The sequence below is a fragment of the Manis pentadactyla genome, chromosome 5, assembly GCF_030020395.1.
Source record: "Manis pentadactyla isolate mManPen7 chromosome 5, mManPen7.hap1, whole genome shotgun sequence".
Lineage (NCBI taxonomy): Eukaryota > Metazoa > Chordata > Mammalia > Pholidota > Manidae > Manis > Manis pentadactyla.
The window spans coordinates 62,135,353-62,151,758 of NC_080023.1; the positions used below are offsets into that span (position 1 = coordinate 62,135,353).

Below are 16,406 nucleotides of genomic sequence, written 5' to 3' on the forward strand. Positions count from 1 at the left end.
TCTTGGCTGCCAGAGTTACAGGCTTTTGGATCCTTTGTCTTTCTTTTTTAAACAATAACTGTATGTTACAGCTCTGTCTTTTTTTAATAGGCAGAAAAACTTAGGAAAAGAGGGGTACTGTAACCTCTACAGAAATAAGTTCAGAAAATGTCATCTAGCTTTTTTTTTTACAACTGTTGTCAACCAGGTAAAATTTTATTCACACATTTTCATCTACCACATTTGCTTGATTTCAGAGAATTAAAAAAAAAATTACTGTTAACAAAGACACCAAACATCCTGAGTAAAATTAAAACTAGACACTGTTACAAGTTACCTGGAAGAGTGCGTCCAGGCTGAGGTTCGCCTGGCCAGTGGCATTAAGGGCTTTGATGGCAGGTGTTCTGGAAGGACAACAGAGGTCACTTGACACTTCAGGAAACCCTGAAGCCCACAGTTCTCATCTCTGGATGCTCAGTGCAGGGTCTGGCCTCATTACGTCCTTTTCCCAAAAACAGATTCTGGCTGCCAACCCTGTTTCCTGCCTAGTCCCAGACCATCATGGTGGAATTAATTCAGCAGTGGGGCTGGTTGTCACATCTGCTCAAGAAAGCTGGGGTGAATTGTTTTAGAGTTGTAGAGTATAACTGCCACCAATCACATGGGCAGTGAAGCCAAGGGGAAATATATAACTACTTGTTCTTTACGGATACAATGATTTAGAATCTTCAAATGTAGAAGGGAAAATGAAAGCCCCAACTGGTCTATTTATTAATTTGGAGAAATGTTTTCCCTCTAAAAAAAGTCTTGCATAGAAAACCATGACTCTTATTCTTTTCTTTTGGCAGATGAGTGAACAGAGGCCCAAGAGGCCAGCCAGTGAGCCATTAGCAGAGCTGGTGATGGGATCTGGGGCTCCTGAGCTGAGACCATGGCCATCCTTACTCCCCAGCGCCAATACCCACCAACTGCCAAGAAGCTCTCCACACAGTACATGCTCCCATCCAGCCAAGGCGCTGGGGAGGGCCCAGGTACATTTTCTGGGAGGGGCCCGCACCTGTAGTCCTCTTCAGTTCCTGCAACAGGAGGTGCACATCCTCCTGGCCACAAGAAAACACTGCAAACCAGGACGTGTACAGTGGCCTACCTTCGGTCATCACTCTCAGGCGCTGGCTTCCAGTGGTCATAATTTGTCTCAACTCGGAACCACCTACAACACAGTACAGCATCATCTTATCCAAGGTCACCTGGGACATAGCTAAAGAAGTACATAAAAATTAAAAATACCTCTCATTTTACCAATGAGAAAAAACCTTTAGTTTCACCAATTAAAAAAAAAAAAGATTATTGATACAAAATGACCAGACTCTTTAATTCTACTCACGCTCCATTTAAAGGATCTAGAGGCCAAATGTCCACTGGGCCATCTCTGTTCCTCGTGATGACCACCCCCTCCCGGGGGAACGTACCGCCAACAATGTAATAAACATCAGCAATAAGGGGAGTCTTGGCCAATCGGTAAACAGCCGCTTCAAAGTTCTCTGACTCACTCAGGGTCTAAACAAAAAGACAAAGCTGCGTTAGCATTGTCATACATGACAGTTTCCACACCAGGTGATGTGCAAATGGGCCAAAGCACATTCTCCAGGTGTACTTAGCCATGGCTACAATCTTGAACTGCTCTGACCTCACCCTCTTGTAATCAGGGGTCATGAGATGGAAAAAGCCTCACTGGGGAGGTAATAGAGCAGGAAAACAGATTTTTCCCACAAAAAAAGAACGGTTGGCAGGTTCCAAGTCCAGCTTACCAGATATGGGCTGCATGCTCTCTACCAGGTCACTCTTGTGCAAAGGACTCCCCATGTTTCTTCATCTTTTCAACAGGTCTTTCTTGAATACCTACTATGTGCTAGGCACTGGCTGGTGTGGGGACAGAGCAGTAAACACAACTGACCCAGACATGTTCTAGTGTCAGGGATGAGAGGGAAGTCCAAGGTGACACAGTGCAGTGAGGATCACCACGGGAGGCGATAAGATGGAGGCCGAGGCAGGGGCGCCGTTCTCACCCAGGGCATCAGTGAGGCAGCCCAGGGAGGAACTGCATGGGCTGAGGCCAAAGGGGCAGACAAGTCACACAGGTGAAAGTGCTGGGTTTGGGTTTGGGAGTGGGAGTGGAGAAGAGGGTTCTAGTGCCATGCAAAGTTTGGCAAAGGCTTGGAGATGGCTGAGAGCATGCTACCTTAGAGCAGCGAATTCAACTGGTGTTCAGGTACTCCTGGGGGTTCCTGAAGACTTCAAAGGTCTGTGGCATGGATAGTGAAGGGGATCACTCCCCAAATCTGCAGTTTCCTTATGGGCTTCTTCCTCAGGCTGCTCTGCTCAAGAGTATCCTGTGGTAGCATGCCTGCCCTTCCCATTTGCATCTCTACAATCACTCTTCCACCGCTTTGGGAAAGTACATTTTCTGTGCACTCATCCTGAATGCTGCTGAGGCACCGTGTCAAGGGTGGGCGAGGGGACAGGGCCAAACAAAAGGACAATAAGAAATATTAGTGTCAGCAAAGCCTCCATCATTCAGCACTACAACCCATCAACCCCCGGCAGGGCTTTGTGGACGGTTCCCTGCCTTATACATACTGCTCTTAGGGGCAAGGTATGTAGGCATGAGTGGGTTTGCTCTGAACTCAGCAAAATTATAAAATGAGGCAATGGTAGTGATGGGACTTTTTTGGTTATGTCACCTGTGCCATCCCCCACCTACTATCAAAGAACTCGTTGCCCCAACAGAATTCTGTGAGAACAAAGCAAAAGAACATCAGTCAGAAACACCAAAGGCAGTGGAGAGTTACTTTATTCAGGCGGCAAAGTCAGGGCCAGACAGGTACCTTGTCTGCTTATCTCTGGAAATGGAGGCAGTGGGCGGTGACTGCTAATGGGCACAGGGCTTCTTCTTAGGGGAATGAAAATGTTCTAAAATTGATTGTAGTGATGATTATACAACTCTGTGACTATACTAAAAACCAGTGAGTTGTGCACTTTAAATACATCAATTGTATGGCAATATACCTCAGTTAAATATACATCTACCTTATGACCAAGCAGTTCCATTCTTCAGCACTTTACCCAACTGAAATGGATGCAAATCTTTGCAAAAAGACTTGGACAGGTATTTTCATAGAAGCTTATTCATAATAGCCCAAACTGGAAACAACCTAATGTCTATTAACAGGAAAATGGGTAAATTGGGGCATATTCATACAACTCAATATTCTTCAGTATTAAAAGGAATGAGCTGGTGATACAAACAACATGGATGGACTTGAAAAACATGCTGAGTAAAAGAAAAGGAGACTGTACACTATGATTCCATTTTTATAAATTCTAGAACAGGAAAACTTGTTTGTGGTGATAGAGGTCAAAGAATGGTTTCCTTGGGGCAGGTAGGGTGTCAGAGGAGGTTCGGAATTGACTGGAAAGGAGCACGAGGGAAATTTCCAGGGACTTGCAAATGTTCTGAATCTTGTTTTGCTGGTGGTTATATAGATGGATGAATAAGTGTGTGCAATTGCCACACACATTGAACTAAACCCTTAAGATCTGTGCATTTCATTATATGTAAATTCTATCTAAAATTAAAAATGTTTAGGAGAATTGCAAGTTCAGAGATCATTTACAGCAAGGTAAGGAGGGGCCAAAAAGGCTAAAGCCCAGCAGGGCCAGATTCTTGTGCCAGAGCTGTGTCCTTGAAAATGAGCTCACTGTGGTCTAATTACACAATTTATATGTGGCCTGGAACTCTGCTGTCTGTCTTATAGATCATGAAAAGCAGACTTCCCTTTTGTTGCGTGCAGAGCTACCTTCTAATGCCTTTGTTTTGCAAATCTGGATATTTGCAAATGGAAATTTTAAAAGGAGGGCACATCTATATCTGTAGAAAAGCATATGCTCATCTCTTACCTCGATCATTTATTGTGGGAAACTGTATCTGTAGAAAGGCATCTTATCTCCATTAGTTATTGTGAAAAACTCTACCCTATGACAAAGATTCTCTCCTTGACCAAACTCTAGCCAGGTTCCTCAGAGCCCTCTTCTGAAAGCTGGCCTATAAAGATTTGAACAAATACTAACATAGTTTCTAACATCCCTAAAATGACACCAGCCCCCCTTCCAGTGCCTGACTGAGAAAACTCTAGGCTGCCAAAAGAATTTACTGTTTGTTCCAGCAGGTACCTGAAGACAGCACCCCTTTGTCCCAGTCTCTGCAGGATAGTAGGAGGCTAATTTTGGTAAGTGCCACTTACAAGTCCTACATAGGTTTCACATAGACAACTTCCTTCCTGCTTTTGTAATTTCGTTTCTCTGACCCTGTTGAGCCCCTGCTCATCCCACCCTAGTCCCTTATTCTCCCTTTAAAACATCCAGTCATCTCTGTACAAATTAAAACCTGATTTCAGTTCACGTTGCATACTTTTCTCTACTGTAATAGTACACTACTGATTAAAATCTGTCCCTACCATTGTATTTATTTGTTTTGAATTATAATTGACATGTAACATTATATTAGTCTCAGGCATACAATGTAATGCTTTGATATTTATATATATTGTGAAATGATCACCACAATAAGTCTAGTTAATATCCATTGCCATACCTCATTATAAAATCTTCTTTCTTGTGATGGGAACTATTAAGATATACTCGCTTAGCAGCTTTCAAATATGCACTAAAATATTGCCAACTATAGTCACCATGCTGTATAGTACATCCCCAGTGACTTACTTATGTTATAACTAGAAATTTATAATATGTAGTCTTTTATGATTATGACTACCATTTTAACTAGTGTCCAGCTGTTTATCTTTGATACTTATTATCACAAAGATTGATATGCATTTTGCAAACCTTTAGATGCTTAGTCTTTCAAGAGTTTCTTACATTAAAAACACTTGTTAAATGACACAGAGCATCACAACATGACACACAATTTAGAAGATGAAGTTAGGGTGAGGTGGGCTTAACAGTAAACATACTCACAGTGCGGATAAGCCAGCTGACCAGAGAGTGTCTCTGGAAAAGGGCAGCGATCACATTCTCCCACCACCAGCCTTTCTCTGCCGAGTTGAAGAAGGAAGAAGGAACAATAAGTATATGCACAAACTGCTGTCCAAGTACCACTTTTCAAAATTCCTAAAATCTTGTTTTTTTTGCTTAGTACAAACTGATGGTGGAGAAAGGTTGGTGGAAGAGGATTTTACTAGCATCCAGTTTTCAAAGATGAAGCCCAAATTTCATGGTAACCATAAAACCATGTTCACACATATACATATAATCTTTTGTGCTTGGAAACAATGATAATTATTTTAAAGGAAATCATTCTTTCAACTAACCCAGGCAAAACAAAATTGCGTAGCTATCAAGAGAAGTGGTTTAGTAAGTATTACAAAGACTGTAGAGAATATGTATCTTACAGAACTTTCAGTTTGATTTAGGCTCACACTTTTAAAAGAATATAAATTTACAATAACTCCCACAAATTACTTTTAACATCTCTAAAAATCTCTGTCAGGGGTTTATTTCCAAAAAAAATTTTCATATAAAAAATAAGCATCTGCAAAGTGCCATACCTTGACTTGGTCCAGATGCTTAGAATTTAACAGCAAACAGAAGAAACTACTACCATCAAACAAGCAAGATCTTTATAACTATAATAAAGAAAATAAAGACAGAATAATATAATCATGACTGAAGAGGGGAGATTTCTTTTGAGAGGAGCATGAAGACAGCCTCTCTGAGTTGTAGACATTTGTGCTAAGGTGGACAGAGTTTTCCGGGCAGAAGGCACGGCGTCAGGGCCCTAAGGTAGGGACAAGTTTGGCAGAGGGTGGGAAAAGACAGCATGCTCATGAGATGCAGATGGAGGGATGGAGGAAACAGGCATAAAATGAGGCACAGGAGGTCGTGGCAAAGTTTTGAGGGCAGAGGTAGGACCTTGGGTTTGTTATAAGTGAAATGGTAAGTCACCTTAGGTTTTCAACAGGGGACAACCTGAGCATGCTGGCTGCTGGGCCGAGACAATTACAGGAGGCTGAGCGCAGGGAGACCAGACAGGCAGCTAGAGCAGCAGTGTAGGCAGAAAGCGACAGGCACATCCAGTTAGGATAGTAGCAGCTGACAAGATACAAGCAGGGAGGGGTCAAAGAATTCTTCTGGTGTAGTCAGTGGAGCACAAGGGCCAGTTCCTGAGACACAGAAAACTGGGAGAGGAACAGATTTGGGTGGAGGCAGAGTGAGGGCAAGAACAGGGGAAAAGCAAAAAGCAAGAGATTGGTTTAGGCATGGGAAGCTCCAGGTCCCCAGTGGACATCCAAGTAGGATGCTGAGAAGGTGGTGGGCCCTCCAATCTGAGGCTGGGAGGTCAGGCGTGGAGATGGGACAATAACAAATGCTTCCAGGACCCTTTCTCTGTGCCCAGCACTGCTCTGAGGGCTTCCCACGCATGAACTCATGTGAACCTCAAGGCAGCTGTCACCATCCCTACTTCCCAGATGAGGAAACTGGAGCACAAACAGGTAGGCATGTTGGCCCTGGTGACCCAACTAGCCAGTGATGGCACCAAGATACAATCTCAGGCAGGCTGGCTCCAGAGTCGGAGGTGATAACTGCCAGGTGGTTTGTTAAGCTCCACATGCTCTATGGCATTAGCTAGTCCTCAGACCCTGATCCTTTCCTGGGGGCTTGGAGGCCCTGCTGGCATTCTCCATGATGTCCAGGAACATAACTGAATATTGACCTCTATTAACCAAGAGATGTTACTTTATGATTCAGGCAGTTTAACTCAATCTTAGCAGACTAACATATAACTAGTTTTCATTAAAATAGGCTATAAAAGTTTTTAAAAGGCAATTTGACAGTGCAGTGGGCCCTAGAACAGTAAGGGGGCTGGGGCGCTGACCTCTGCGTAGTCAGAAATTCACATATAACTTTTGATTCCCCTAAAACTTAACTACTAATACACTACTGTTAATTGGAAGCCCTACTGGTAACATAAATGGTCAGTTGACATATATTTTGTATGTTATATGTACTGCATACTGTATTCTTATCATAAAGTAAGCTACAGAAAGGAAAATGTTTTTTTTAATTGATGTAAATCTTCAAAACATTTTCCACAGTATTTATTGAAAATAATACATGTAGATGTGGACGTGTGCAGTCCAGACCCATGTTGTTTGAGGGTTAACTGTATTTATTATAACCCATATTATTCAAGGGTCAGTGTGTATGTTACGGAATAACTCAATTACTTTTAAACTGCTTATCTTTTAGGTTCTACCAATCAATTTGTTAAACAATTTGAGTCACAAAATGATGGAAACAAGGCCCATCTTATTAATAAATATACCCATATTTACAGACATTCTTTGTAATCCCTTAGTAACTGTTGTGCTGTGGTTTGAGTACCACTGATTGGGAACCAGTTGCACTTAGAGCTGACATTTGAGAAAATCTCTAAGGAATACATGAGGATAAAGAACTGACTACTAAGGACACTGATATATACTCAACCAGCATATTCCTGGAAAGACTTATATAAAAAGATAAGAATAAACCTAATCACAGGCAACACCACCAACATGAAGCCAATGTCAGGGATTTGTCAGATCATCAATTTCAGATGATCAACAGTAAACGTTAGACACCTTAAAGTTGATGTGCCTTTCTTCTCTACTCAGCTGCAAATTCTGAGGACAGAGAGACAAGAGTTTGTTTATTTCTAGCTTTCCCACATATTCTGGAACTGAATGATGTCCTCTGAGATTTGGGGCATGGCAGTGGGGTTGTATAACAAACAAATAGAGCAATTGGGCCAGGACCTAGGAGATCAGTCAGAGAACCACCTCTCTCACCAATTAGCTGTCATTTCATCTCAATGCCTCAGTTTCCTCCTCCGCTATGAATGGGGTTTATAACAGCATTCCCGCCTATCTGACAGGACTGTCGTGAGGGTCTAATGAGAACATGCATGAGAAAGTGCACAGCAAACTGTGAAGTCTTTTACTGATGTTGCCTGTATAATGCCATCATATGTTCTCTAGATTATTGCCAAGCTTCCTAACAGTCCTCGGCTTCTATCTTAACCCAACACAGTACATCTCTACAGAGCAGCCAGAGTAATAGTTAGCAATAGAAATCAGATCTGTTTACTCCCGGCCTAAAATCTTCCTAGGGCTTCCCTTACACTTCAGAGCCAATTCCACATTCTGACACTCACCATGGCCTCAGCCTTCCGCCCCACCTCTAATGTTACTGCCTCCTTTTTCATAATGTAACCACCCTACTGACTTTTGTTTCTGGAATCCGCCAGGAATGGTCTGCTCCAGTTCTGTAGGCAAGGCTCCTGAATCACCTGAGTCAGGCCTTCCCTGATGCGCTCCCTGTTCTCAGTGCCCATCCCCTCCTTCCTGCTCTATTATGCCTTCCTGTTTTACTTGCTCTGTAGCACTTTTTTTTTTTAATTTTTAATTTTGGTATCATTAATCTACAATTACATGAAGGACACTATGTTTACTAGGCTCCCCTCTTCACCGTCCCCCCCACATCCCCATTCACAGTCACTGACCATCAACATAGTAAGATGGCTCTGTAGCACTTTTTAAGGCCTAAATGCCTCTCACTGCTCTCGTGCATGCTGCCCGCCTGCCCCCACTTAACGACCCTGCCATGGGCTCTTTTGTATATCTGTCAGGTGAGTGAATGAAGTACTTGGATAAAACTGAACAGGGATATGGCTAAAAATGCTTGGTAGTTCATTTTAATTACCTCGTTCATCGCCCGAAACTGTAAATTTGTGTGGACTCTGACCAGTCCATAATCCTACATAGCCAACGAAAGTGGTTCCTGTGAATGCAACCTGAAATCAAGAGATAAAGGTATCATTTGACTGTTTCAACCAAATATACATTGAAATCACTTCTTTTGCCCCACAATTTCATGGATTTTTTTTCTTACAAGTTCCAACATAAAAAAATAAAAAATCTAAAATAATCTTATATGAGGTTTAACCCCCCTTGAGAGGATCCATGAGTAGAATTCAGTGGATTCATGGTTTTTAATGGGAAAAAAAAGTACATCTTTATTTTCACTAACCTGTAACTGAAACTTCATTCTTTCTGTAATGAATGTATGCCACAAATCCAGTGTGACTGTTTATCAGTGGCAATGTTTAAATATTAAGTATTTTCAAACTTATTTGGGAAGTAACCCTCATTCAATCCTCATGATTACCCCATGAGTTAGCAGGATCACGCCCAATTTAAATCAAGGCAATGAGGTCTGAACACAAGATACCACTCCAGTAGCCTGAGGAGAAAAACCAAACTCTATTAGTTATTTAGATATCAGATGTCATTTTTCAAAGAGGCACTTAGAATAGTACCTAGTTCAGACTGCTCAATAAAAGTTAACTACCGTCTTTATATTTTTGAGAAATAAACAGGCCTAGGTTAAAACACTGAATTTTAAGTCAGTAGTAACCTTTTTCATTCAATTACATATTTCTACCTCACCTGGTTGTAAAAATAACTTAAGGTGGTTAAATAACAAGGGAAAATGCAGTGGTCTTAATTTTATAAATGACTTTTTACTCTATCTTCACAGAGGGGCTTCCATGATTTCTCCCCATTTCCATTCATGGCAGTAGAATGGGTCTGATATTACCTCGTTACTATAGCCTGCATAAAGTGTAATCACACAGGAAAAAAAGTGACCATATGGTTATTTCACATGATGCACTGACCCTCAATAATGTCACTCTTGAAGGGTTGGGCAAGTTAAAATAATGAAAATCGGGAGGGGCAGAAGATGGCGGCGTGAGTAGAGCAGCGGAAATCTCCTCCCAAAACAACATATATCTATGAAAATATAACAAAGACAACCCTTCCTAGAATAAAGACCAGAGGACACAGGACAATATCCAGACCACATCCGCACCTGAGAGAACCCAGCGCCTCGCGAAGGGGGTAAGATACAAGCCCCGGCCCCGCGGGAGCCGAGCGCCCCTCCCCCCAGCTCCCGGCGGGAGAAGAGCAGGCAGAGCGGGAGGGAGACGGAGCCCAGGACTGCCGAACACCCAGCCCCAGCCATCCGGGCCAGAGTGCAGAGCCCTCGATACTAGGAAAACAGGGCAGCAAGAACAGTGAGCAGGCACTGGAGGCTGGGCGACAGAGGGCATAAGAAAAGCGCGCGACCATTTTTTTCTTGCTTTTTTGCTGTTTTGTTTTGGCGAGCGCTTTTTGGAAGTCTTAAAGGAATAGGGACCCCAATACTAGGGAAACAGGGCAGAAAGACCGGTGAGCAGAGGCCTGAGGCTGGCACTGCAGAATAAAGAAAAACGAACGACCACCTTTTTTTTTTTTTTTTTAATTAAAAAAAATTTTTTTTTCTTTTTTTTTTTTTGGTGGGCGTTGTTTTGTTTTGGCGGGTGCTTTTTGGAAGTGTTAAAGGGGCAGGGCGGGTCACTTAATCCAGAGGTAGGGAATCCGGGATCTCTGGGCACCCTAACCCCTGGGCTGCAGGGAGCAGGGAGGCCCCTTACGGAGATAAATAGCCTCCCAGCCGCTCCTGCTCCAACGCAACTCCACCATTTTGGAGTAGCTGCCCGAGCCAGGCCACGCCCACAGCAACAGCGGAGATTAACTCCATAGCAGCTGGGCAGGAAGCAGAAACCCTGTCTGCGCGCAGCTGCGCAGCACAAGCCACTAGAGGCCGCTGTTCTCCCAGGAGAGGAGGGCCACAAACCAACAAGAAAGGAAGTCCTTCCAGCCATCACTCGTCCCAGTTCTGCAGACTATTCCTATCACCATGAAAAGGCAAAGCTACAGGCAGACAAAGATCACAGAGACAACACCAGAGAAGGAGACAGACCTAACCAGTCTCCCTGAAAAAGAATTCAAAATAAGAATCATAAACATGCTGACAGAGATGCAGAGAAATACGCAAGAGAAATGGGATGAAGTCCGGAAGGAGATCACAGATGCCAGAAAGGAGATCGCAGAAATGAAACAAACTCTGGAAGGGTTTATAAGCAGAATGGATAGGATGCAAGAGGCCATTGATGGAATTGAAATCAGAGAACAGGAACGCATAGAAGCTGACATAGAGAGAGACAAAAGGATCTCCAGGAATGAAACAATATTAAGAGAACTGTGTGACCAATCCAAAAGGAACAATATCCGTATTATAGGGGTCCCAGAAGAAGAAGAGAGAGGAAAAGAGATGGAAAGTATCTTAGAAGAAATAATTGCTGAAAACTTCCCCACACTGGGGGAGGAAGTAATCGAATAGACCACGGAAATACACAGAACCCCCAACAGAAAGGATCCAAGAAGGGCAACACCAAGACACATAATAATTAAAATGGCAAAGATCAAGGACAAGGAAAGAGTGTTAAAGGCAGCTAGAGAGAAAAAGGTCACCTATAAAGGGAAACCCATCAGGCTAACGTCAGATTTCTCAACAGAAACCCTACAGGCCAGAAGAGAATGGCATGATATATTTAATACAATGAAACAGAAGGGCCTTGAACCAAGGATACTGTATCCAGCACGACTATCATTCAAATATGATGGTGGGATTAAACAATTCCCAGACAAACAAAAGCTGAGGGAATTTGCTTCCCACAAACCACCTCTACAGAACATCTTACAGGGACTGCTCTAGATGGGAGCACTCCTAGAAAGAGCACAGCACAAAACACCCAACATATGAAGAATCGAGGAGGAGGAATAAGAAGGGAGAGAAGAAAAGAATCTCCAGACAGTGTATATAACAGCTCAATAAGCGAGCTAAGTTAGGCAGTAAGATACTAAAGAGGCTAACCTTGAACCTTTGGTAACCACGAATTGAAAGCCTGCAATGGCAATAAGTACATATCTTTCAATAGTCACCCTAAATGTTAATGGGTTGAATGCACCAATCAAAAGACACAGAGTAACAGAATGGATAAAAAAGCAAGACCCATCTATATGCTGCTTACAAGAAACTCACCTCAAACCCAAAGACATGTACAGACTAAAAGTCAAGGGATGGAAAAACATATTTCAAGCAAACAACAGTGAGAAGAAAGCAGGGGTTGCAGTACTAATATCAGACAAAATAGACTTCAAAACAAAGAAAGTAACAAGAGATAAAGAAGGACACTACATAATGATAAAGGGCTCAGTCAAACAAGAGGATATAACCATTCTAAATATATATGCACCCAACACAGGAGCAACAGCATATGTGAAAAAAATACTAACAGAACTAAAGGGGGATATAGACTGCAATGCATTCATTCTAGGAGACTTCAACACACCACTCAACCCAAAGGATAGATCCACTGGGCAGAAAATAAGTAAGGACATGGAAGCACTGAACAACACAGTAGAGCAGATGGACCTAATAGACATCTATAGAACTCTACATCCAAAAGCAGCGGGATATACATTCTTCTCAAGTGCACATGGAACATTCTCCAGAATAGACCACATACTAGGCCACAAAAAGAGCCTCAGAAAATTCCAAAAGATTGAAATCCTACCAACCAACTTTTCAGACCACAAAGGCATAAAACTAGAAATAAACTGTACAAAGAAAGCAAAGAGGCTCACAAACACATGGAGGCTTAACAACACGCTCCTAAATAATCAATGGATCAATGACCAAATCAAAATGGAGATCCAGCAATATATGGAAACAAATGACAACAACAACACTAAGCCCCAACTTCTGTGGGACACAGCAAAAGCAGTCTTAAGAGGAAAGTATATAGCAATCCAAGCATATTTAAAAAAGGAAGAGCAATCCCAAATGAATGGTCTAATGTCACAATTATCGAAATTGGAAAAAGAAGAACAGATGAGGCCTAAGGTCAGCAGAAGGAGGGACATAATAAAGATCAGAGAAGAAATAAATAAAATTGAGAAGAATAAAACAATAGCAAAAATCAATGAAACCAAGAGCTGGTTCTTCGAGAAAATAAACAAAATAGATAAGCCTCTAGCCAGACTTATTAAGAAGAAAAGAGAGTCAACACAAATCAACAGTATCAGAAACGAGAAAGGAAAAATCACAACGGACCCCACGGAAATGCAAAGAATTATTGGAGAATACTATGAAAACCTATATGCTAACAAGCTGGGAAACCTAGGAGAAATGGACAACTTCCTAGAAAAATATAACCTTCCAAGATTGACCCAGGAAGAAACAGAAAATCTAAACAGACCAATTACCAGCAACGAAATTGAAGCGGTAATCAAAAAACTACCAAAGAACAAAACCCCCGGGCCAGATGGATTTACCTCGGAATTTTATCAGACATACAGGGAAGACATAATACCCATTCTCCTTAGAGTTTTCCAAAAAATAGAGGAGGAGGGGATACTCCCAAACTCATTCTATGAAGCTAACATCACCCTAATACCAAAACCAGGCAAAGACCCCACCAAAAAAGAAAACTACAGACCAATATCCCTGATGAACGTAGATGCAAAAATACTCAACAAAATATTAGCAAACCGAATTCAAAAATACATCAAAAGGATCATACACCATGACCAAGTGGGATTCATCCCAGGGATGCAAGGATGGTACAACATTCGAAAGTCCATCAACATCATCCACCACATCAACAAAAAGAAAGACAAACACCACATGATCATCTCCATAGATGCTGAAAAAGCATTTGACAAAGTTCAACATCCATTCATGTTAAAAACTCTCAGCAAAATGGGAATAGAGGGCAAGTACCTCAACATAATAAAGGCCATCTATGATAAACCCACAGCCAACATTATATTGAACAGTGAGAAGCTGAAAGCATTTCCGCTGAGATCGGGAACTAGACAGGGATGCCCACTCTCTCCACTGTTATTTAACATAGTACTGGAGGTCCTAGCCACGGCAATCAGACAAAACAAAGAAATACAAGGAATCCAGATTGGTAAAGAAGAAGTTAAACTGTCACTATTTGCAGATGACATGATACTGTACATAAAAAACCCTAAAGACTCCACCCCAAAACTACTAGAACTGATATCGGAATACGGCAAAGTTGCAGGATACAAAATCAACACACAGAAATCTGTGGCTTTCCTGTATACTAACAATGAACCAACAGAAAGAGAAATCAGGAAAACAACTCCATTCACAATTGCATCAAAAAAAATAAAATACCTAGGAATAAACCTAACCAAAGAAGTGAAAGACTTATACTCTGAAAACTACAAGTCACTCTTAAGAGAAATTAAAGGGGACACTAACAGATGGAAACTCATCCCATGCTCGTGGCTAGGAAGAATTAATATCGTCAAAATGGCCATCCTGCCCAAAGCAATATACAGATTTGATGCAATCCCTATGAAACTACCAGCAACATTCTTCAATGAACTGGAACAAATAATTCAAAAATTCATATGGAAACACCAAAGACCCCGAATAGCCAAAGCAATCCTGAGAAAGAAGAATAAAGTAGGGGGGATCTCACTCCCCAACTTCAAGCTCTACTATAAAGCCATAGTAATCAAGACAATTTGGTACTGGCACAAGAGCAGAGCCACAGACCAATGGAACAGACTAGAGAATCCAGACATTAACCCAGACATATATGGTCAATTAATATTTGATAAAGGAGCCATGGACATACAATGGCGAAATGACAGTCTCTTCAACAGGTGGTGCTGGCAAAACTGGACAGCTACATGTAGGAGAATGAAACTGGACCATTGTCTAACCCCATATACAAAAGTAAACTCAAAATGGATCAAAGACCTGAATGTAAGCCATGAAACCATTAAACTCTTGGAAGAAAACATAGGCAAAAACCTCTTAGACATAAACATGAGTGACCTCTTCTTGAACATATCTCCCCGGGCAAGGAAAACAACAGCAAAAATGAGTAAGTGGGACTATATTAAGCTGAAAAGCTTCTGTACAGCAAAAGACACCATCAATAGAACAAGAAGGATCCCTACAGTATGGGAGAATATATTTGAAAATGACACATCCGATAAAGGCTTGACGTCCAGAATATATAAGGAGCTCACACGCCTCAACAAACAAAAAACAAATAACCCAATTAAAAAATGGGCAGAGGAACTGAACAGACAGTTCTCCAAAAAAGAAATACAGATGGCCAACAGACACATGAAAAGATGCTCCACATCGCTAATTATCAGAGAAATGCAAATTAAAACTACAATGAGGTATCACCTCACACCAGTAAGGATGGCTGCCATCCAAAAGACAAACAACAACAAATGTTGGCGAGGCTGTGGAGAAAGGGGAACCCTCCTACACTGCTGGTGGGAATGTAAACTAGTTCAACCATTGTGGAAAGCAGTATGGAGGTATATCAAAATGCTCAAAACAGACTTACCATTTGACCCAGGAATTGCACTCCTAGGAATTTACCCTAAGAACGCAGCAATCAAGTTTGAGAAAGACAGATGCACCCCTATGTTTATTGCAGCACTATTTACAATAGCCAAGAATTGGAAGCAACCTAAATGTCCATCAATAGATGAATGGATAAAGAAGATGTGGTACATATACACAATGGAATACTACTCAGCCATAAGAAAAGGGCAAATCCAATCATTTGCAGCAACATGGATGGAGCTGGAGGGTATTATGCTCAGTGAAACAAGCCAAGCGGAGAAAGAGAAATACCAAATGATTTCACTTATCTGTGGAATATAAGAACAAAGGAAAAACTGAAGGAACAAAACAGCAGCAGAATCACAGAACTCAAGAATGGACTAACAGGTACCAAAGGGAAAGGGACTGGGGAGGATGGGTGGGTAGGGAGGGATAAGGGGGGGAGAAGTAGGGGGGTATTAAGATTAACATACATGGGGGGGTAGGAGAAAAGGGAGGGCTGTACAATACAGAGAAGGCAAGTAGTGATTCTACAACATTTTGCTATGCTGATGGACAGTGACTGTAAAGGGGTTTATAGGGGAGACCTGGTATAGGGGAGAGCCTAGTAAACATAATATTCGTCATGTAAGTGTAGATTAGTGATACCAAAAACAAAGCAAAAAAAAAAAAAAAAAAAAGGGCAGTTCCTGTGTGGTAACCTCCAACGAGTTCTACACAAGGGTATAAAGGGCATATAAAAGTGTAGGCAAAGGGTCTGTTTGTGTTTATACAGAGGATCAAAGCCTAATTGAGCTACCCCGAAAATGAAATAAGATACGATATGAAAAAGAACTTCCAACATCTGCACTCTCTGGAAGACTCATGCCAGAAGATGATCATCAAAAAACCCCAACAAAGATCCACGCACTGCTACAGCTGTAGATGCACTCATCCCACCAGTTCCTGGACTTGCCATGGGAATGAGGAAGGAGATATCTAAGCTGGCCTGTGCATACAGTAAAACAAAT

General features: G+C 41.8%; 1 protein-coding gene across 9 annotated transcripts in view; it reads right to left on the bottom strand.

Annotated features, from left to right (window-relative positions):
* NAAA (N-acylethanolamine acid amidase) overlaps positions 1-16,406 on the bottom strand; it is a 28,990-nt gene that overhangs the window by 5,168 nt on the left and 7,416 nt on the right. For 4 of the 9 annotated variants that reach the window (XR_008997759.1, XR_008997758.1, XM_036927525.2 and 1 more), the window contains exons 4-8: positions 8,800-8,890; positions 5,014-5,090; positions 1,364-1,536; positions 1,127-1,189; positions 317-383 (exon numbers count right to left, since the gene is read on the bottom strand). Coding sequence is in view for 3 of the 9 variants with exons in the window: in XM_036927525.2 (XP_036783420.2) it covers positions 317-383; positions 1,127-1,189; positions 1,364-1,536; positions 5,014-5,090; positions 8,800-8,890 (471 nt within the window). In the remaining 6 variants the exon portion in view is untranslated. Of the gene's footprint in view, positions 1-316; positions 384-1,126; positions 1,238-1,363; positions 1,537-5,013; positions 5,091-8,799; positions 8,891-16,406 lie in introns of those variants that run through there. The other 5 variants (XR_008997761.1, XR_008997760.1, XR_008997762.1 and 2 more) reach the window with 2 other exon arrangements.